This window comes from Gracilinanus agilis, chromosome 1, assembly GCF_016433145.1.
Source record: "Gracilinanus agilis isolate LMUSP501 chromosome 1, AgileGrace, whole genome shotgun sequence".
Lineage (NCBI taxonomy): Eukaryota > Metazoa > Chordata > Mammalia > Didelphimorphia > Didelphidae > Gracilinanus > Gracilinanus agilis.
In genome coordinates this window covers 695592277-695615348 of record NC_058130.1, presented here as the reverse complement: position 1 = coordinate 695615348, position 23072 = coordinate 695592277, and the positions used below count along the sequence as shown (strand labels likewise).

General features: G+C 35.0%; 1 protein-coding gene across 5 annotated transcripts in view; it reads left to right on the top strand.

The window, feature by feature from the left end:
* PTK2 (protein tyrosine kinase 2) overlaps positions 1-23072 on the top strand; it is a 410474-nt gene that overhangs the window by 104158 nt on the left and 283244 nt on the right. For 4 of the 5 annotated variants that reach the window (XM_044669268.1, XM_044669260.1, XM_044669274.1 and 1 more), the window contains exon 1: positions 16151-16250. The exons of the other annotated variant lie outside the window; for it this stretch is intronic. In XM_044669268.1, the coding sequence (XP_044525203.1) occupies positions 16151-16250 (100 nt within the window). Of the gene's footprint in view, positions 1-16150; positions 16251-23072 lie in introns of those variants that run through there. 5 annotated transcript variants of the gene reach the window in all.

The following is a 23072-nucleotide window of genomic DNA, read 5'->3' as shown; positions in this document are numbered from 1 at the left end:
CACCATAAACAGAGCTGTTATAAATATTTTTGAACAAATATGCCTTTTCCTCCTTTCTTTAATTTCTTTCGGATACAGATCTAGTTTGGTATTGCTGTGGCAAAGGGGATATAAACTTTATAGCACTTTGGACATGGTTTCATATTACTCTAGAATAGTTGTATCAGTTTAGCTCCACCAGCAGCATCTCAGTGTCTCAGTTTTCTCACATTCCCTCCAACATTTATCATTTTTCTTATTTTTTGTTATGTTAGCCAATCTCATAGGTGTAAGGTGGTACCTTAGCTTAAATATGCATTTCTCTATAGTCTGTAGTGATTGGAGCATTTTTTCATATGATTATAGATAGTTTTAATTTCTATATCTGAGAACTGCCTATTCATATCCTTTGACCATTTATCCTTTGGGAAATTATTTCTTTCTTAAAAATTTAACTCAATTCTCTATATAGTTGAGAATTGAGATCTTTGTCAGAGACCTTGCTGTAAATTTTCTTTTCTAGTTTTTTGCTTCCCTTCTAATCTTGATTGCATTGATTTTGTTTGTGTAGGACCTTTTTATTTTAATGCGATCAAGATTATCCATTTTATTTTATTTTTCTCTACGACTTTGAATTTTTATTTTTTAGAAAAATTTTCCATGGTTACATGATTCATGTTCTTACTCTCCCCTCCACCCCACCCCCACCTCCCTGCCACTTAGCTGATGTGCATTTCCACTGGTTTTAGCATGTGTCATTGATCAAGATCTATTTCCATATATTGATAGTTGCACTGGGGTGGTCATTTAGAGTCTACATCCCAAATCATGTCCGCATCAACCCATGTGTTCAAGCAGTTGTTTTTCTTCTATGTTTCCACTCCTGTATTTCTTCCTCTGAATGTGGGTAGTGTTCTTTTCCATAAGTCCCTCAGAATTGTCCTGGATCATTGCATTGCTGCTAGTACAGAGGTCCATTATTTTCGATTTTACCTCAGTGTCTCAGTCTCTGTACAATGTTCTTCTGGCTCTGCTCCTTTCACTCTGCATTAATTCCTGGAGGTCATTCCAGTTCACATGAAATTCCTCCAGTTTATTATTCCTTTGAGCACAATAGTATTCCATCACCAGCATATACCACAATTTGTTCAGCCATTCCCCAATTGAAGGGCATACCCTTGTTTTCCAGTTTTTTGCCACCACAAAGAGGGTGGCTATAAATATTTTTGTACATGTCTTTTTCCCTATGATCTCTTTGGGGTAAAAACCCAGCAATGGTATGGCTGGATCAAAGGGCAGGCATTCTTTTAGCACTCATTGGGTATAGTTCCAAACTGCCATCCAGAATGGTTGGATCAGTTCACAACTCCACCAGCAGTGCATTAACATCCCAATTTTGCCACATCCCCTCAAACATTTAATACTCTCCCCTGCTGTCATTTTAGCTAATCTGCTAGGTATGAGGTGGTACCTCAGAATTGTTTTGATTTGGATTTCTCTAATTATTAGAGATTTAGAACACTTTTTCATGTGCTCATGTTTATGTTTAAGTTTTGGTTTCTTTATCTGAAAATGGCCTATTCATGTCCCTTGCCCATTTATCAACTGGGGAATGGCTTGATTTTTATAAAATTGATTTAGCTCCTTGTATTTTTGAGTAATTAGACCTCTGTCAGAGTTTTTTTTTTATAAAGATTTTTTTCCCCAGTTTGTTGTTTCCCTTCTGATTTTGGTTGCATGGTTTTTGTTTGTACAAAACCTTTTTAATTTAATATAATCAAAATTATTTATTTTACATTTTGTAATTTTTTTCTAACTATTGCTTGGTTTTAAAAACTTTCTTTTCCCAGAGATCTGACAAGTATACTATTCTGTGTTCATCTAATTTACTTATATTTTCCTTCTTTATATTCAAGTCATTCACCCACTCTGAATTTATCTTGGTGTAGGGTGTAAGATGTTGATCTCAACCTAATCTCTCCCATTTTGTTTTCAAATTTTCCCAGCAGTTTTTGTCAAATGGTGGATTTTTGTCACAAAAGTTGGGCTCTTTGAGTTTATCATACACTGTCTTGCTAACGTCATTTAACCCAAGTCTATTCCACTGATCCTCTCTTCCGTCTCTTAGCCAGTACCATATTGTTTTGATGACCACTACTTTATAGTACAGTTTAGTATCTGGTACTGCTAGACCACCTTCCTTCATGTTTTTTTCATTATTTCCCTTGATATTCTTGATCTTTTGTTATTCCAAATAAACTTTGTTATACTTTTTTTCTAATTCAGTAAAAAAGTTTCTTGGTAGATTGATAGGTATGGCACTAAATAGGTAAATTAATTTGGGTAGAATGGTCATTTTTATTATGTTAGCTCATTCTACCCATGAGCAGTCAATGTTTTTTCCAATTGTTTAGATCTAGTTTTATTTGTTTGGAAAGTGTTTTGTACTTGTGTTCCTATAATTCCTGTTTTTGTTTTGGTGGATAGATTCCTTAAGTATTTTATATTGTCTAGAGTGATTTGAAATGGTATTTCACTTTCTAACCCTTGCTGCTGAGATGTGTTGGAAATATATAGAAATGCTGATGATATATGTGCATTTATTTTGTATCCTGCAACTTTGCTTAAGTTGTTGATTATTTCCACTAGGTTTTTAGTTGATTCTCTAGGATTTTTTAAGTAGACCATCATATCATCTGCAAAGAGTAATAACTTAGTCTCCTCATTGCCTATTTTAATACCTTTTTCTTCTCTAATTGGTACTGCTAGTGTTTCTAGTACAATGTTAAATAATAGAGGTGATAGTGGGCATCCTTGTTTCATGCCTGATCTTATTGAGAAGGCTTCTAATTTATTCCCATTGCATATGATGCTTGTTGATGGTTTTAGATATATACTGTTTATTATTTTTAGGAAAGGTCCTTCTATTCCTATACTTTCTAGTTTTTTCAATAGGAATGGATGTTGTATTTTGTCAAAGGCTTTTTCCGCATCTATTGAGATAATCATGTGATTTTTGTTTGTTAGCTTGTTGATATGGTCAATTATGTGGATGGTTTTCCTAATGTTGAACCATTCTTGCATTCCTGGTATAAATCCCACCTGATCATGATGGATAACCCTCATAATCACTTGTTGGAGTCTTTTTTGCTAGTATTCTATTTAAGATTTTTGCATCTATGTTTATTAAGGAGATTGGTCTATAGTTTTCTTTGTTTTTGGTCTGCTTGGCTTTGGAATCAGTACCATATTAGTGTCATAAAAGGAATTTGGTAGGACTCCTTCTTTGTTTATTATGTCAAATAATTTATATAATATTGGGATTATTTGTTCTTTGAATGTTTGATAGAATTCACTTGTGAATCCATTAGGCCCTAGTGATTTTTTCTTAGGGAGTTCTTTGATGGATTGTTCAATTTCTTTTTCTGATATTGGATTATTTAAGTATTATATTTCTTCTGCTAACAATCTAGGCAATTTATATTTTTGTAACTATTCATCCATCTCACCTAGATTGCTATATTTATTGCCATATAATTGGGCAAAATAGTTTTTAATGGTTGCCTTAATTTCCTCTTCATTAGAGGTAAGGTCTCTCTTTTCATCTTTGATATTGTTAATTTGGTTTTCTTCTTTCCTTTTTTTTTATTAGATTGACCAGTACTTTGTCTGTTTTATCTGTTTTTCAAAGTGCCAGCTTTTAGTCTTATTAATTCGATAGTTCTTGTACTTTCAATTTTATTAATTTCTCCTTTGATTTTTAGTGTTTCTAATTTAGTTTTCATGTGGAGATTTTTAATTTGTTCAGTTTCTAGTTTTTTAAGTTGCATGCCCAATTTATTGGCCTCTGCCCTCCCTAATTTATTAATATATGCACTCAGTGAAATAAATTTCCCCCTTAGTACTGCTTTTGCTGTATCCCATAGGTTTTGATAGGAGGTCTCATTGTTGTCATTGTCTTCAATGAAATTATTAATTCTTTCTATGATTTGTTCTTTAACTTATTTTGGAGAATCATATTATTTAATTTCCAATTAGTTTTTGTTTGCCACGCCATGTATCCTTGCTAATAACTATTTTTATTGCATTATAATCTGATATGGTTGCATTTTTTATTTCTGCTTTTTTGCATTTGTTTGCCATGTTTCTATGCCCTAGTACATGTCAATCTTTGTGAATGTTCTATGTGCTGTTGAAAAGAGGCTGTATTCCTTTTTGTCCGTATTTATTTTTCTCCATATATCTCTTAACTCTAATTTTTCTAGGTTTCATTTACCTCTCTTATCTCTTTCTTATTTATTTTTTGGTTTGATTTATCTAGATCTGATAGGGGAACGTTCAGGTGTCCTACTGGTACAGTTTTTATTATCTATTTCCTCCTTGAGCTCTGCCAATTTCTCCTTTAGAAATGTAGATGCTATACCATTTGGTGCATACATGTTGAGTACTGATATTTCTTCATTGTTTATACTGCCTTATATCAGGATGTAATTACCTTCCCTATCTCTTTCAACCAGATCTATTTTTACTTTGCACTTGTCAGAAATCATGATTGCAACTCCTGTCTTCTTTTTCTCAGTTGAAGCCCAATAGATTTTGCTCCAGCCTTTCATTTTTACTCTATGTATGTCTGCCTATCTCATGTGTGTTTCTTATAGACAACATAGGGAAGGATTTTGGTTTCTCATCCACTCTGCTATTTGCTTCTGTTTTATGCTCAACTGCATCCCGTCCACATTCAGAGTTATAATTATCAACTGTGTATTCCCAGACATTTTGATTTCCTCTCCTTGTCCTGCCCTTTATTCTTTCACTATTTCCTTTTATACTAGGGTTTTGTTTTTAATCAGTTCCCCTATTCCCCTCCCTTATTGTATTTCCCTTTCTCCCCCCTCCCTTCTTATTCCTATCTTATTGTTCTTTAGAATCTTTTTAAGCTATGCCCCATCCCCCCAGTATTGCTTTCCTCCCCACTATTCCGTTTGTTGCCCTTTAAGAATGTCAGGACATAAAATTTCTTGCATAATTTCCTGTAGGATGATGTCCAGACTTTTTCTTTTGTCATGTTATTCTGGTAGGCCAATAATTCTTAAACTGTCTCTTTGAGATCTGTTTTCCATATCTCTGGTTGTGTCAATGAGGTGTTTAATATTTTCCTCAAATTTTTTATTTTTTTGATTTTTTTTTATGTATTCTTGCTGCCTTGTGAAATCATTTGCTTCTAGTTGTTGAATTCAATTTTTTTTTTTTTTAAAAAACCCTTACCTTCCGTCTTGGAGTCAATACTGTGTATTGGCTGAAAGGCAGAAGAGTGGTAAGGGTAGGCAATGGGGGTCAAGTGACTTGCCCAGGGTCACACAGCTGAGAAGTGGCTGAGGCCAGATTTGAACCTAGGACCTCCCGTCTCTAGGCCTGACTCTCATTCTACTGAGCCACCCAGCTGCCCCGAATTCTAATTTTTAAAGACTGAATTTCACCCCTGGCTTTTTGGTCATCCCCCTTCTGGTCTGATTTTCTTTTTAGATCATCTTTCACCTTCTTTGCTTTGTTTTCCAGCTGTTCAGTTTGGGCTTTTAAGACATTATTTTCTTGTTTTAGATCATGTACTTCCTTTTCTCAATTGTCTTCAGCCTCTGTTGATTGTTTTCTGAATTTTGACTTCTTGAGTTAATTGAATTTTAAGTTCTTCCAAAGCCTGGGTCCATTTCAATGAAGTTTCTATGTTTTTACTTAGTGTTCCTTTATCTTCTTTGATACCTTTGCTCTTTCTTCACTTTCTGGATAGAAGTTGCTGATTGTGGTTTCTTTTTTCTTTTTCTGTTGTTTACTCATTTTTTCCTTCTTTCTCCCTGTAATTGGCTTTAATCTGGGTCCTCTGATCATTTTTTTTTTATCTGTGGGTTTGGGTTATTCAGTCTTGGGAGGGGTTCTTCTCTGTTTTGTTGATTAAATAGATTAGTGGGACCTGAGGCCAGATTTTCATTGTAGTCTGTGGTGGAGGGGTGTTGGAGCTTCCCTGCCCTCTGAAGACTTCTTGTCTGCTGTATTGATAGGATTGATCCAGGGTGATCTGCACAGCTTGGAAGTGCCCTGAGGTAAAAACCTCAGAGGTTTTTGAGGCAGAGAAAAGGCCTGTGGGCTCAGGGTAAGATGGAGCATTTGTTCATCCTCTCTGGTTTTCTTCCCCATCAGCCTCCCTGCTGTCCATGATCAGAGCCTTGAGTTTGGCACAGCTGTGCCAGCGAGGTACTCCCTTGGACTAGCACCCTAGCCCACCCAGACATTCCAGGATCTGCTGGAAACTGAGCACATTAGGTGAAGGAGGGGATATGGGATCTTCCTCCTTTCTTTCCCTCACACTGAGAGTTCCAAGAATTCAGGCTTTGTTTTTTCTTTTCCATGTACCTTTTAAGTTGGGTTCAGCTGGAAGATCCCCTAACTCTGTTGTGTTGTCAGATTTGGTTTTCTGTTCCCTTGGAGCTCTTTCTCCTTGATTGGTGGTAGAGGTCTGGAGCCTTGCTACTTCTATGCCACCATCTTCCCAGAATTCCTCAAGATTATCCATTTTACATCTCAAAATGCTCTCTTTCTTGTTTGGTCATATTCTTCCCTTATCCATTGGTCTGACAGGTAAACTCTTTTATGCTCCCCTCATTTTTTATAGTGTCACCCTTTGTTTCTAAATTATAGATCCATCTTGACTTTATCTTGGTATATATTATTAGATATTAGTCTCTGTAATTTGCACCAAGGCTATATTGAGCATATGCCATGTGTACATATACTGTTCTAGCAACTAGGTGTAAATACTTTTAAAAAATCTGCTCTTGGAAAACTCATATTCTACTAGAGATAATGCTATAATATTTACACATATAAATAATTCTTTAGTCCTTTGCAGTATGTCTTTTAGCCTTATCACTTGATTAAAACTGTTTTTCTCAAACTTAACAGTGACCTCCTAACTACCAGATCTGAGTATTTTTTTCACGACCTGCTTGCTACTTTCTCTCTCTCCTCCCTCCCTCTCTGTTTTTCTCCCTACCCTCCTTCACTGCCCTCTCTGTCTCTTTCCACACTTCTCTCTCTGTTTCTCTTTCAGTTTGCCTCCTACCTGTCTAATTATCTCTTCAGTAGGCTTTGCTGGCTCATTGTCCATAGCATGTGTCCTAACTGTGGATGTTCCCCATGGCTTTTTTTAAAAATAAAAACCTTTACCTTCCACCTTAGAATCAATGCTAAGTATTGGTTCCAAAGCAGAAGAATGGTAAGGACTAGGCAATGGGAGTTACGTGACTTGCTTAGGGTCACACAACTAGGAAGTGTCTGAGGCCAGATGTGAATTTAGGACTGCCCTATTCTAGGCCTGATTCTCAATCCACTGAACTATCCAGCTGCTACCCCATGGCTCCTGTCCTAAGCCATCTTCTCTTCTTTTTCTATATTCTCTTCATAGCTTCATCAACATTTCAGGGTATGACTATTTTGATACAAATGACTCCCAGATCTGTTTATGTAGCTCTAATCTCTTACATGACCTTCATTTTCACATTTCATACCAAGTGTTCAGAGCATCTTAAACTCAGCCTGTCTAAAACAGTTTATAATCTTTCCCCCTAAATCTTCATCTTTTCCAATTTTTTTTAACTGAATACATTACCATCCTTCCAGTGTTTCCGTTTATAACCTCCACATTTTTCAGAATTCCTCTTTCTCACCATATATATCTAATCTATTGTCCAGTCTTACCTTTACAACATGTCTTGTATCTGACCCCTTCTCTCCATTTACCAGCTTATCCTGGCCTTCTTTTGGAGCCGGAGGTGCTTTAATTTGTTTTTGGCCTTCTCATTGTAGATTGCTTTCTATTTGTTTTATTTCTTTAGGAAATGGTGATAGCTTTGATTTCCCCTTTTGAGTATCATTTGCTTTTTCAAATAGATCAGGTTGGAGATGTAATTGCATATCATTGTTTCTTCTTATCTTTATCCTTCTATGGTTGTGCTGATTTTTACCTTTATTCTAAGAAATCAGTGATCTAATTATACACAGATTTTGATAATCAGTTGTCTCTTGCCTGGTAAGTGTATATGTGTACATATGTACATTTTGGGGATATTTAGTACTTTTCAACTTTTTTCTTATATACATCATTTAGAGGCATCTGGTTCTACAGTGAATAGAGAACTGTGATTAGAGTCAGGAAGACTTGACTTCGAATCTAACCGCAAACACTTATTAACTATGTGATTTTGAGGAAGTCTTTGCCTCAGTTTCTTCAACTATAAAATGAGGATATGTAAACCCTTATTTTCTGTGTTAGAATCAATATTAAGTGTCAATTTCAAGGCAGAAGAGTGGTAAGGGCTGGGCATTGGGGATTAAGTGACTTGCCTAGGGTCTCACAGCTAGGAAGTATCTGAAGTCAAATTTGAACCCAAGACCTCCAGTCTCCAGGCCTGGCTCTTTATCCACTGAGCTACCTAGCTGCCTCTAAAATGAAGATATTAATATCACCTACTTCACAGGGTTGCTGTGAAGATCAAATGAGATAATATTTATAAAAGTGCTTAGTATAGAGCTTAGCTTAGATTGGTACACAGTATTATAAAAATGTTCATTCTCTTCCCTTTCCCTTATATATAAGCATAAAACTTCTAAGTAGTCTTCAGGCTTTCTCAACCTCTTTAGTTACATAAAGTAGAACCCTCATATTTTGCTGTCCTCCTTTGCTCACTTTTCATTTAAAATCACATAGTGGGGAAATTTTCATAAGGTTCTTCATAAAATTTCCTTGTTTCTTCCTCCATTACAGATAATGGTGCAAAAACTACAGTTATTATCATTGTGTTGTCTTTATTACTTATGGTCATCAGGGGGCACTGCATTGTGAAATTACCGAATTTTCTGTAAATGTGAGATGAGGTGTTTGAGATGTACATTTAATTCAATTCTGCAAACTTCTTTATTGGGAAAACTGTGAGTCATTTTTCCACTTAGATGAAACTTTCTTTTTCTTTTAATTTCTTTTAATTTAGATTTTAATAAGAATGCCACTATTGATAAGGCTCATTTTATTAATTTAAATGAAGAGTGTAGAGGAAAATTATTTCATTGTGTCATGTTTGTTGGTAATGATAGAAGCTTTAGGTGGAAGAAACTTTATGAAAACAATGAATAATCTGAATTGTATTCTTGAATTTTAAGAAGTAACTTCCAAGCATTCAGAGAAAATATAGGTAGAATCCTATAAGTTTAAATTTTACTGGGAAAGTAAATTCACAATGTACATCAAGATGTGCTTAATGTAACTCTAAAGATATAAGAAGAATATAAGTTGTCATCCAAATAGATAGTGTGTGGATGCACAGGTTAATCAAGCAAGTTAGATTTCTTAAAAGACTTGTATAGAAGATAGAAACAAGGGCAAATATGAAGGATAAATATAAAAGTTTAGCATAGTCTTTTATGAATAAACTGGGCAGTGCTAAAGCTCAGAATAAATTGGTGCTGGTGAAGAAAGCTAAGGAAAACATTTTAAAAGTTTTTATTTAAGTAAAGAAGATCAAGTAAAAGATAGGATTGGTTTTCTAGGTGCCTTTGAGAGGTCAAGAAGGATGAAGACTGAGAAAACTGTTCTAAAATTTAGGAAAGAATCAAATTTACTGGCCTTTGGGTTGCATATTCTGATTGCTTCCCTTTTTTTTTTTTTTTTTTTTTTTTTTAATAAAAGGTTACTAATTGACTTTCTCCAGACCTTTAACAATTTTGAATGTTCACTCACAAGGGATCACCAATCATGTCATTGATTTTTTTCAGTACTCTGGTGGTGAATAATTTTTATGGGCCTGGTAACTTTAAGCTCATATTGGGCACTATTATATCTTACTATTTTCCTATATTATTTGGATATTGGTGTCTTATCTGTTATAATCTCTCATTTTCAATTTGAATATTATTCCCCTTGGCAGAGGAAATGAAAGCAGTAACTGAGTTTAATTATTCTGCCTTTTTTCCTCATTTGTTATGATCATTTTATCCACCTTGAGTAGTGGTGCTGTCCTTTCTTTGGCCTTCCTCTTTTCCCTTGATATAACTTAACAAAATTCCTACCTGCAGTTCTTTTTGTTGTTTATCAGTTTAAGCTCAGTTGATGCTGTAACAGACATATCATTATGTATATTGGGCCTTTTTTTGTTTATCATCTGCTTCCTGCACTTAAGTCTATCTCTACTGCATGTCTTGTTAAAGTTGGATATTTCATTTCCTTCTTCAGATAACTCCCCCTTTTCCTCCTCATCAGAAGTATTTCTTATAGTATTTTCAGTTCATTCTTTTGAGCTTCCTATTCCTGTTGGAATAATTTCCTTTGTATAGTTATTAGTCCACGAGCTCCTATCTTCCTTTTATTGAACTACTTGAAATCTGCCCTCCTATTATCTAAAGTGAATATCAAACTATACATAACTTTCTTTTCCTCTATTATAAATTCAGTATGGACTATTCATTTATTCCCAAGATTCTCATCCTTTCGGTTTATATAAATAACAAAGTCTTCCTGATAGGTATAAACTAAGATAGTTCCTTACATTGCTTTCTCAGATATTTGAAAGATAAGGTTATAATTAAGGAAAGCCACAGAATTTTTATTTGCTTTGTTTTTTTAGCTTAGAGGAAGTTCCAATATAACTGATAACTGAAGTTTACACATTGTAGCTATTATATAGTGCCAGTCATGAGATTGTTTCTTGAATTTATATATTTTTTTCTTTATGTCCAAGCGATCTGTATTATATTCTGATGCCATTTTTGTTTGTACCTCCATTGATCTTCACCAGGTCTCTCTATCATGATTCTTCCATATCGTAGTGAAGGGTCTATTTCATTAAATCTTATGATGCTTGTGGTCATTTTTTATTAGCTGGACAGTGCTAGAAAATATTGAGGAACAGCTAGTAGTTTAGTTTGGCTGAAATATGAAAGGGAATCATGTGAAATCAAGGTTAAAGGGATACTGATGCCAGATTGTGGCATTGATACTTTCATTGTCATGCCTAAGGACTTTATATTTCATACCCTAAGAAATAGAAAGCCACTGAATTTTTCTTTTTTCTTTTTAAATAGGAAGCTGATCTCATTATTAGAAAGATTATTTTGCTTGCTGTGCCAATGATAGTTTGGATAAATAGATGAAAGCACTTAGATAAAGGATCTATTTACCTTTTTCTGTGTTTCAAGTACTGTACTAATATCAGAGAGGAAAGAGACCAGAAAAAGAGACTAGTTTAGAAGATTATAAGTTGAGGTGAAAGCTGGTGATAACTCTGATTAGGATTGGTAGCAATTCAAATGGAGAGGAGAGTGATGATGTAGTAGAGGTAGAATCTAGAGTTCTGATTGAATATGCCTTTGGAATGAAGAAAGGGTAGGGTGATAAGGATGCTTTAAGCCCTGCTTATGACTCTTTCTGACCACATTAATACTAGTGCCTTTGCTCTTTTGATTATATCTAGTTTATCTTGAATATATCTTATTTGTGCAACTATAGTTGTTTGCATGGATCTCCATCACTACATTGTGAATTGTGAGCTCCTTAAGAGCAGGGACAATCTTTTCCTTTTCTTTGTGCGTCCACCACAGTGCCTGGCAGATAGTGAGCAATCAATGAATGCTTATTGATTGCCTGAGAAAGGCAGTAATGCCAACAACTGAAATAGCATGAGAGGCAGTGTTTTTGATGGAGTCAGGTCAGATTTAAATATTTTGAGTTTGAAAGGCAAGCAGGATAGCCAGATTATGCATATTTGGTAGTTTGAAATTAAAATATTTAAATTAAAATGTAAAATTAATTAAAATTAAAGCTCAGATGAGATATTATATAACTGAAACATCTATTTTAGGAATAGCTAGGAAGAGAGGAGAGGGCTGAGAATAATCTTTTGCGGGGGAATACCCATACTTAAGATAAGAATGATGAACCTTTTAGGGAGATGGGGAAGAGTGGTTGTACAAGTAGGAGGACTTCCAAGAAATCCAAATTTCTAGCCTAGGACATTGAATGAATAATAGTACCACTGATAGAAATACGGCTTGATAAATAAAAGCCGCCATCTATTTATTTCATTGGAAGTATATATTCCCATTTTATCCTTTTTTGTGAGGACTCATTTATTGATTTTATTTTAGTGATTTGAGTTGCATAGAATTGAAACGAATTCAGAAACTGAGTTGAACCTGTGTGTTACTAATATCAGGGTGCCTACTTAGCTGTGGGTTACCCATAAATACCATCATGAAATGTATTTTTAATTTCTATCCTCATTAATAATGTTCTCTTTTCCTGCATTCTGTTCCTTTCATCTTGGTTTTTAGCCAGCTGACCTCTAATATCATCTGGTATGCCTTTTTTTTTTGTCTTGAAGAAGGTAACTTTGTGACATTGTTAATATTAGGAAAATAACATCAGTGCTGATAGAAGTGCCAAGGAAGATGGACGGACATTCTTTTCCTACTCAAAAAAGAACCCAGGTGGATTGAATTTAGTTCATGATATTTTGGCATACTAATGGATAGTTAACTCTGGCAGTACAAATAAAGCCCTCTCACTGTTTTCAGTCTTTTCATTTTTCATTTTTCATTTTCTTTTTTATTTATTTTTTAAAAGAACCTAGTAAGGGGTTGTGTGTGCATGTCATGTGTGGATGTTTTGGCTTGTTGGAAGCCCCTTATTGAGCCCTGACATCCTTATCTATAAAATGGGAATAGCTGCCATTTCTTTCTGGATTCAACTAAGATCATCATATATGTAAAAGCATGCACTATACAATGTAATTACATATTTCTGTAGTACTGTGTAGTTTGCAAAATCTTTTCTTAAAAATAAGTGTGGAGGAGCAGCTGGGTAGCTCAGTGGATTGAGAGTCAGGCCTAGAGACGGGAGGTCCTAGGTTCAAATCCAGCCTCAGACACTTCCCAGCTGTGTGACCCTGGGCAAGTCACTTGACCCCCATTGCCCACCCTTACCAGTCTTCCACCTAGGAGCCGATACACAGAAGTTAAGGGTAAAAAAAAACAAACAAAAAAATTAATGTGGAGATAGTTTTACTTATAAATCAATATTTTATAGATTCTTGGGGATGAAGTAATTTGTCTAAGGTCATACAGTTAACTAAGTAAGAAAGCCCAGATGCAAACACAGCTCTTCTGATTAAATCCAATCCTTTTTTGTTGTTGTCACATATTCAGTATTAGATCTACCTTTGTTTAGAAATCTTTTTCAACCCTAACAACCATTTATTTAGTGCCTTCTATGTACCAGACACTGCTGGGTGCTTTACAAATTATTTTCTCATCTTATCTTTACAAAAACCAGTCAGTGCTATTATTATTACTGTTGAGTAAACTGAAACAGAAATTAAATTACTTTCTCAGAGTCACACTGCTAATAAATGTCCAAGGTTGGAGTTGAACTCGGGTTTCTTCAAACAAAAATACTTTGCTCCAAGAACTGTTAGAAAATAAGGGTATAAGCTTTTGCAGAGTATATAAACATTTAACCTCAGCTTTTGCTCTACTTTGTGAATTAATCAATAAGTATTAAATGTTTACTATGTAGAGCAGAAGTGGCAATCCCACAATGCTCTTGAGTGTGGGCAGAGTCAGATTAAAAGATAATTTAAAAATATTTAACAATTGTTTAACAAAACAAAAATACAATTAAACATAATACATTTTTTAAACCAATGCAGTATGTTGTCTCCTGAATCCTCATGTGTGGATTGGTGGCTCATTTCTTTTTGAGTTTGACATACAGATTTTTTTTTTTTTGCCTTTTTCTAGTATTCTTTCAATTTTTCTGGTTACTTGTATATTCCTGGGGAATAAAGATAAGACTAGAAAAAAGGGGGGGAAAAGGACAGATACTTAAGAGAAGCAAGGGCTGAGCCAAGGCTAGCCATGTGTTTTGTATTATACCTGACTTAGGTAAGACTCCTCATACACAAGGGAAAGTCTTAATGTAGTTTTGAGCTTCTTAAAAAAAAAACCACTAAGACTTTTTTTCGGTATTGTGTATAATTGTGAGAGGGCAAACCTGCTTTCCAGTCATTTTACTGCCCTTTTTTTTGTTTTGTTTTAAATGCCTTGGGGCTTTAGGATAGTTTCAGCAGGGGGCCCAGTTGGTTGGTTCCCAGCCAACTGGGGCCAGCTCTGTGGGGCCCCTCTAACTACAGGGCCTAAATTACCTCCAAATTAGGTTCACTGTGGCCTGGTTTATCAGAACTGTACCCAGGTAACAGTTCAAATAGGATATCAGGCTGTTCTCATTGGGCTAGTTTAGCTGTCCCATTCTTGCTTCATTGCTCCGTATTTTATTCTTCTGACAGTGGGAGAAGTCTTTTGTAGACCAGAACTTATCCCCCTTCCCTCCTTACTTACTAGAAAAAGAAGCCTGATAAAGTCTACTCTAGTAGACCCATCTGCTTATTTCTTCTGCTTTATTCTTGGCCTGCTGTTTTTCTGTAGCCACTCACCATAGTTGCCTGAGGTCAGAAGTCAGAATTCAGACTGACAAATGGGCCCTTTTCATTGGGCCATTAGAGGTCACTTGAAACTCTTACTGGTGTTGGTTGCCTTGAAGGCACAGTGGGCCAGCTAGGACAAAACCATGGTCAAGAGTGGCTAATGATGCACATTTTAAAATAAAGCAGATGTTAGGCAACATTGGCCAACCTTGTGAGCATCTTCTGTTCCAGGCAGATTTGTGTTAAGTGCTTTGTTTTCAGTATACTTTGTAAAGTTAATGAATTTATTCTTTTATAGTCCTCTTGATTATTTACAGTATTTTAAGAGATCTAATGGTTAAGGCATAAACAAAATTAACTGGCTTTCTCCTTTTTCATTTTGACAGTGTTTTTTTGTGATACATTGATACAGAGATATTACTGAAATGATTTTGTGACTTGCTTACAAGTACCTAGAGAACTATATTCCTGAATACAAAGGCAATCTAGTTTGTAGGCTTATGCTACAAAAAATAATTACATTGATTCTCTGTGTATTGGACAAATTTTTAATATGACTTTGTATCACATAAACCTAAAGAATGAGGACATGAGGTTCCTAGTTATTCTCTTACAACTGAAGTGGAATGTTTTTTTATAGTTACAGTTTTAAAGATGACCTTTGTCTTTTCCCACTTTGAATGGAAAAAAGTAAGTTGTCTTTATGTTAGGAGGGGAGCTAGCTTTGGTACTGATTATGAGGATATTTTGCTCTTACTCCATATATGACTTCATCTCTTAATCATATTTTGCTTTAGGAGATTAGAAAAAATATGTCTCCAGTCCACCAGTATTCTCTAGGTTAATTCAGTAAGAATGTAGCTACTATAGCCTTTTGCTTTTATGAGTTTTTGTTGAGCTACATTTATGGGGAAAGTGTTAATTTGACAGAAAATATTCAGTATCAGAAATCTTTAGGATTTTTTTTTTTGTCATTTTTCAGATTGTTGATCAGGGTAATTCTTTTAACTCCATTAATATCCGAATGGTTTGATAAAATGCCAGAGGCAAGAATTTGAAAACAACAACAAAAAAAAAATGACTTAAAGAGCCATATACAATCCTGACCTGGGTCAAGCTTGATTTGCAGCTCAGTCAATTTTGGAATAGGCTGTCAGTTTTGTAAACAGGAGTCTGCTGGGTGAATTGAACAGAAGGGTGAGATTAGCATATTAATAAGGTGCTTTCTAATCTCCTTCTCTCTCTCCTCCCTCCCCTTTCTTCCTCCTTCCCCTTTCCCTCCCTCCCTTCCTGAATGAATCTAGGAATACAGACCCACACGGTCACATTACTAGCTGGTTGCATTCTGTTCAGTAGCTCACTCTGGCAAGAATGGTCTGTGTTTCAAATTGCGGACGCATGAGAAGATTCTGTAATTGAAAAGCAATTCTTCCTGCTGCTGGAAAATGTTACAGAAGTGATACCTACCAAATTTCGATGCAAACTATCCAAACAGGAACAAATGTAGGGGGGAAGCTTAGCCTTGCTTGTGGATTGAATGCGTTCAAGTGATTAGCTTTCCAGCCCCCCTACAGGAGCAAATACTATTGGAGCACTGAATTGGGACTTTGTATGCTGAATCCTGGCTTGATCTCTATACAATTGTGTGTATGTTGTTGGAACTGGCTGGCCAACCGGCCCTGAAACCAGCAGGTGCTATCTATATGGAGAAAAGCGGCTGTAGCCCATTTCCAATATGTTGGGCTAAAGGTATAAATAATTTTAAAATTTCTTGCATTTTATTGTTTCAAAATTATATTTTGTTGCCGAAAGGCTAATAAGGTTTTTCTTTTCAATAAATTGCTATCTCAAATGGATAAAAATAAATGGTTGAAAGAAATTCGCAATTAGAATCACCAACTAACTGGCTAATCTTTCATCATTAAAAACATGTTTAAATGAGTAAACATTAATTTTTTTAGCTTTTGTACTTTTTCTTTTATTTGTCATATCAATTTTATCACTGTGATACTGCTAATTTTTTATTTTGTCTGTGAAAGTTCTCAAGAAAAAGAAGTGGCTAAATTAATTAAAATAGTATGAAAACTTACCTTCCTAATTATTTTTTTTCTTCTGGCTTTAAAGTTGGTATCCTTTAGTGGTAGAAACTAAATAAACTTTAGTGGTAGAAACAGATATATATACTTTGTATTCCATATGATGGGAAAAAAATGGATTCATAGTTCCTGAGTCAGAAATTGCAGTAATTGCTTTCCAAAAATTTTTCACCTCATTAAAAATTATAAATTAATTTCAAGGCAATAATAAGTTCCCTGGTTGTGTTCCTGGCAGTATTTGGGGCATGTTTCCTTAAAATATTACAGGGGAAATGCTATGCCCTGTGAATAAATAGAAAATCCCAAGAGAGGAAAATATAACTCTTTTACTTAAATAGAAGAAATTATTTGTTTTAGGAAAGGTGGTCCTCTGTGGAGTATTTAATTAAAATATTTATAATAAACATGGATATTTTAAACATATGCAAATACTTAATATTAAGTCAACCTCATTTCAAGTTGGATTTTTAAAAGATACTGCATTGGGATAAACCCTGCTGCAGTGTTTTATGTAGTTATAGATTGATTTCACTTACCTTTTAGTTTTCCTCCAAATAGTGTGTTAAAGTATTAACTCCTAACAATTAATTTTTCTCTTGATGCTTCTGGTTTATCCAGTAGTAATTTTTATCTATTTGGATGTTGAAATTTGTCTGGCTTTTAAAAATTTAAAACACATTTGATTTGGGAGTTAATAGTGTACTATATGAATAAGAAGCAATATCTAATATGCAAATTAAAAATTAAAAATTACATTGGGTTAATCATTGAGCATAAAAGAAAAGGAAACTCGGTTATGGTGTCTTTTTTTTTTTAATTGAAGTTCCTGGTATGTTTTTTTAAAAATGCTTATCATTTACTCTGTGGTTCAGTAAGACTAGTAGTCTGCTTAGAGGCCTGAGGGGTTCCATTTGTCAAAACTATTGGTACTTTTTGCAGACCTTGTATTTGCATAATTCTTACCCATTGTTTAAGAGTATTCTGCTTAGTTTTTATTAGTGATATTAAGGGATTTTGAATTGTGGCAAAGACTAGATTCTCAGTATACACATGAAGCAGGCCCAAAATTTGAACTAGTTTAACAAAATGGTAGGTTTCTTTTTAACTCCAGGAGCTGTTGGAAATTCGTACCAAACTTTTAGAAGTAGGAAGGAGTGAGCTTTCCTGCTTGCTTCTAAAAAGACACTGATTTGAGTCTGACCTAGTTAACTTTAAAAGACAGGAATAAATTTTTTTTTTAATGGAAAACACTTTTGGGAAAAGTAGACTATAAAACAAACAGATAAATAAATAAAGCTTTGAGATTGTTTCTACAGTTCAGGACATTTGGCAGACCTGCATTTTCAGTTGTAGGTCTGGCTCTATCTCTTGAATAGGTTAGTGCTACTTTTGGATTGGTCACTGGAGGTGGCTCTGTCAAGGCTTCTGTCAACCCCACCCCTTTCTTGGAGGTTAATCACACTGCTTCCACAGTGATCACATAACATATACAGTTCTAGTAAACTTCCTTTTGCCCTTCTCATTTTACTGCCTTGCACCAGAACAACAAAACATACATAAATCTGTTCCAGCACTGGTTCAATTCCTGCCTGTCTAGTAAGGACAAAGGAAGGGGTGGCTAGAAATGTGCAGAACTGGCCTTTTCCATATGTAACTTTTAGGTAAAGAGAAACTAAAAGAGATTTTTAAGACTGTAAATCTCTATGTGTAATAGGATGGAACCTGTTCTAGAGTCCTCACGATATTCTCATTGACAAACTATTGATCATATTATTAATATCTTTGAAAATTAACAAAGCTCCACTTTAAGAAAAGACTTAAAATACTTATCAGGAGAGTTCAAAATGTTTAAGGCAAAATCTTAGCAGGAATGGTTCTCATTCTTTAAAATTAAAGTTCTTTGAAATCATGTTGATCTAGCATTTGACAGGTTATCACTTGAACTTGTCTTCATCTTTATATAATGAGCCAAATTTTTGTGAATAATTTTCATACTGGTACCCTGGGATTGTCTTTTCAGTGTTGGATCTGGTAAAATACAGCCTAATAGGGGTTACCGAGAATGGAAGGGGGGATATTACTATTGAAAATAAATTTTCATTGTTTAAATTATAACACAGTTCCTGGCATCTTAAAAGATAGTTTTGAGATTCTAAGATTTGAAAAATGTGATTTTTCATAATGAACATACATCAGCTTGTTCTTGGAGGTTAGGAAACTTTGATTAATACTTTTGAGAGAAGAATATAAACTTGTTTCACCTTTTTAAGGCCTTAGGAGACTCTTAAGAAATAATTGTAGATGTGTAGAGGGAGTTTCATCCCCTCCCCCATTTCAAGTGGATCATTAATAAACTTCATGGAAAATAAGAACTTGAAGATATTAATTTTAATCTAACTTAGACATTACTAAAGACATAATGCCATTTTAGAGGAAAACTGTATGTGTCATATTTTTCTCTTACCAGATCACTCCATATTTGAATTAAGGTTGACTTTTGAACCTCAAAATTTTTTTTCCTGCCTTTAATGGAAAACATGAACTAGTTTCAGAAAGACTGAAGAAGGGAAAGAATATAATAAAAGTTTTTAACATCAGATTTCCCTTTTTTCACCTTTTACTCTGAATATTTAGTACTCTATACATAGCAGACCCTCAGTACATATTTATGAGGGCTGTGCAGGCATAGATAGCATGTTTACCAAATTTATGAATGACAGACATAAAGCTAGAAGAGAGAGGTATTATTGAAGTTTTATGACAGGGTTCAAAAAGAACTAACCAGAACTATAGAATGATCAGCCAAATTTAATAAGATGAAGTTAAGGGATCAGAATATGTACTCAACCTATGATAATATTGGAACAGGAAACTCATAGATGAGAAAACTCTTCCAGTGAATGCCATTTGATATTTTACATGTAATTTCCAGAGGGTTGCCCACAGTAATGAGGAGTTAAGTGACTTGTTCAGGTTTAAACAACTGGTATTTTCTAGAAATCTCAAGAGATAGCTACATCTTCCATTAATGGTTCAAGGGATAGTGTGTTATTTAACAGTACTGGGGTTCTATTTGGAAGGATGGAGCCTCAAGATATGTAGTGTCTGACAAACTTCCTGTGGACATGTGGGGGACCTTGGAACTATATTTCCTGTGGTCCAACGGGTTTCCTGTTCTAGATGACTTCTTCAAGGTAAGGGATGGCTTTAAATATTGGGAAGTGGCTTTGAACTTCCTCTTTTTAGTTACCTGAGCGCACGAAGGTATGAAAGGTAAAATGGCTGAAGGAGATGTTGGAATAGGTTTCTTACAGGTGCATGGTTGATTTATCTCTATCAGCATGGCTTTTATTAAAATACTATTTTCCCTTTTATTCTGGACCTTCATCATTTTTAATAATAACAATAGCCTGAGGGATTGTGAGTGATAATCATGAACCCCACCTGTAAGCTTCTTAACATTGTTACCTGCTGATAACAATTAGCCAGTTAGACTTAGGTAGATTTTATGGTTGTTTACCTTGATCACATAATGGGTACAAAACATCTGCCCCCACCCCAAATTAAGAGCACAGTTTCCTACCAGTACTTACATTAAACTGGGTAAAGTGAGCTCAAGCTTAAAGTACCTGTGGCAAAGGATTAATTCAGAGTTATAGGAAATCCTTTTGCAGAAGTTGCCAAGATGTTTACTTGAGGTAAGGTAGAACTTTTCTGCTGGGCTTTTTGTAGACTCTTGATTCTGCATTGAATTTATCCTTGGTTTCTGATGCAGACACTGCAGTCAGCTGATCCATAGATGCTGCTAGGATGGTTATGAGAAGGGAAGATTTGGACCTCCAAAATTCATTAACTCCATTTTTATTCAGGCTACATATAGAGAGTAAAAGATGATATTTGAGGTTCTGTTTCTTCCATTTATTCCTTCTGAGGGGTCTAGTTGGAAAGTTCTCTTTTGTATTTACTCAAATATTTCCTATACCATGTGTTCAAACAAGTTTGGCTTTGAAATGATCTGTGTTATAGATTGAACCTGCATAGGATGATCTATTTTCCTCAAATATGAACTCTCCTCTTTTTAACTGTTATTATTTTTGTATTGATTGATTTCATTAAAATATATTGTCACCTGATCAGGAACAGATGTGGTGGGGTGATTTAAACCACCTTTACAGAAATACATAGATAAACACCTTCATATACTTATAAATATGGTCATGTAAATACATACACACATGCAGACCAAGGTCTGTAAAGTTTTTAAGCACTGTGTGTGTTTGTTGTTTTCCACTCATTTTCAATTTTTTGTGACCTTGTCTTTGTTTTTGGCAAAGATCTTGGAATTGTTTGCCATTTCCTTCTCCTCCTTATTTTACAGAAAACGAAACTGAGGCAAAGAGGGCTGAGTGACTTGTCCAGATTCACATAGGTAATGTCTGAGGCTGAATTTGAACTCAGGAAGATGTCTTCCTGATTCCAAGCCTGGCACTCTTCCCTGTGCCACCTTTTTTGAGGAAGAAGGAGAGGGGCAATGTGTGTATGTGCATGTGTACACACACACTCATTGTTTGGTAATTGTCAAATTTCCCAATGCCAGAGAAGAACTATACAAAATGGAAGTCTTAAGGGAAACACCAGGTTTTTTTAGTGGGTGTGTATGTTATAGTCAATTCTGATATTATGCCTTCAGATCAGATTCGGGTAGGTATTAGGGCACAGGGCTTATGGAATTTTATTAACCAGTCAATAAACATTTATTATGCTACAAAAGTTGGGGGCAGTAGTCTTAACTCCCTTTGATATTCATATCAGTAAGGACTTAGTTTAACTTAGTTCTCTAAATCCTTTCCCTGGTAGTCCTAGCTCCTCCAGCAGTATTGTGTTAAAAAACAAAAAACAAAAAAAAAACAAACAATGAAAAAAAAAGACTCATTTCACTCAATTCTGATCACTGGGACTCATCTGAAGAAAAAGCTCCTTCTAAATCCTTCTGCAATGATCCTTTTGCTCTTTTTCAAAAGAAATAATCTGCTTTTTGGAATTTTTCTACTAGGTCTTTTGGAGAATCTTAAGCAAGAATTTCCTGTTCTATTGGAAGGAAGTGTATGCTATAAACAATTAGAAAGGAATATATCTTTTAATGGTTACCCAAAATCCTGGTAACAAAAAATTATTGAGATAAGAATAATAAGCAACATTTTAGCAAATATGAAAAATAGTATCTGCTTTCCTCTATCTCTGGGCAGGCAGGTTGAATTTGGCACAGCTCACCCTTTCAGGGGAAAAAAAAGATTCTTTTTCTGACCTCTATAAAATAGATATGAAGCTGGAGGAAAAATGAATGAATGACACTGAGACTTCTTTATCCCATTACAAGAATTTTACTCACTTTTTTTTCTTTTCAGCTTCACAACCACCATGTAATTACTATAGATATTATTATCCTTATTTTACAAATAAGAAAAGTAGGGTTGAAAAAGAATTTGTGATTTGTTTGTGTTCCCACAGCCAGTATATCAGAGAAGCTAGGTTTTCTAACTGAAGCCAGATCTCTGTCCAGTGTGCCACATTGATTCACAGTTTTCTGCTCCTTCATTACTTAGTCATAAAATAATTCCTTTACTGCTTTCCTCTATTGCAGTGATGGGCAAACTTTTAAAGAGGGGACCAAAGGAAAGGAAATGCTCATCTGTCAGTCTGTTTCTAAGGCAACTCTTTAGAAGTTTCATTGTATTGTATCCTACTCATTGTATTTGTCAGATTAGGAATAATGTCACTTGGCTGGATAGAACATTTCAGGGGGCTGCATCTGGCCCATGGGCTGTAGTTTGCACATCACTGCCCTATTGTATCAGAAGTGTATAGATCTAACTTTTAGGTTGTTGATAACCTTTTCAAGTACTTCATTGGTTCCTTGATCTCTTATTGAAATGAATTTGGCCTCTACTGATTCAGTCAGGAAGCAGATAGCAACCTATTAATTCTTTCCCAACCCATCTGTCTTTGTCAGATCCTATATTACTTGTAAAATTACACTCAGATTACAGTGTATAATCTTTTTTATATGTTGTCCAGACTCTTCATTCCTGTCTCTGTGGCAACTCTGGGGTATGATAGTAAAATGCTGAATTTGGAGTCAGGAAGAACATAATTTCAGACATTTACTAGCTGTGTGACCCTTAGTAAGTCACATAACCGCTCACCCCTTCAGTTTCTTCATTTGTAAAAAGGGGATAATAATAGCACCTGCTGCACAAGGTTGCTGCACAAATGAGATAATGTGTAAAATACAACACTTAAAGTGCTATGTAAGTGCTCGCTATAAAAGTTTGCAAAAAAATCTAATTTTAAATTTTTTATATTTTTGATTTGTTGTTCATTAGAAATATTGGTGTCTCTTCTCTCTATTACAGATCCCATGGGGGGGGGGAGAAAAAAGAGAGAGAGAGAGAGAGAGAGAGAGAGAGAGAGAGAG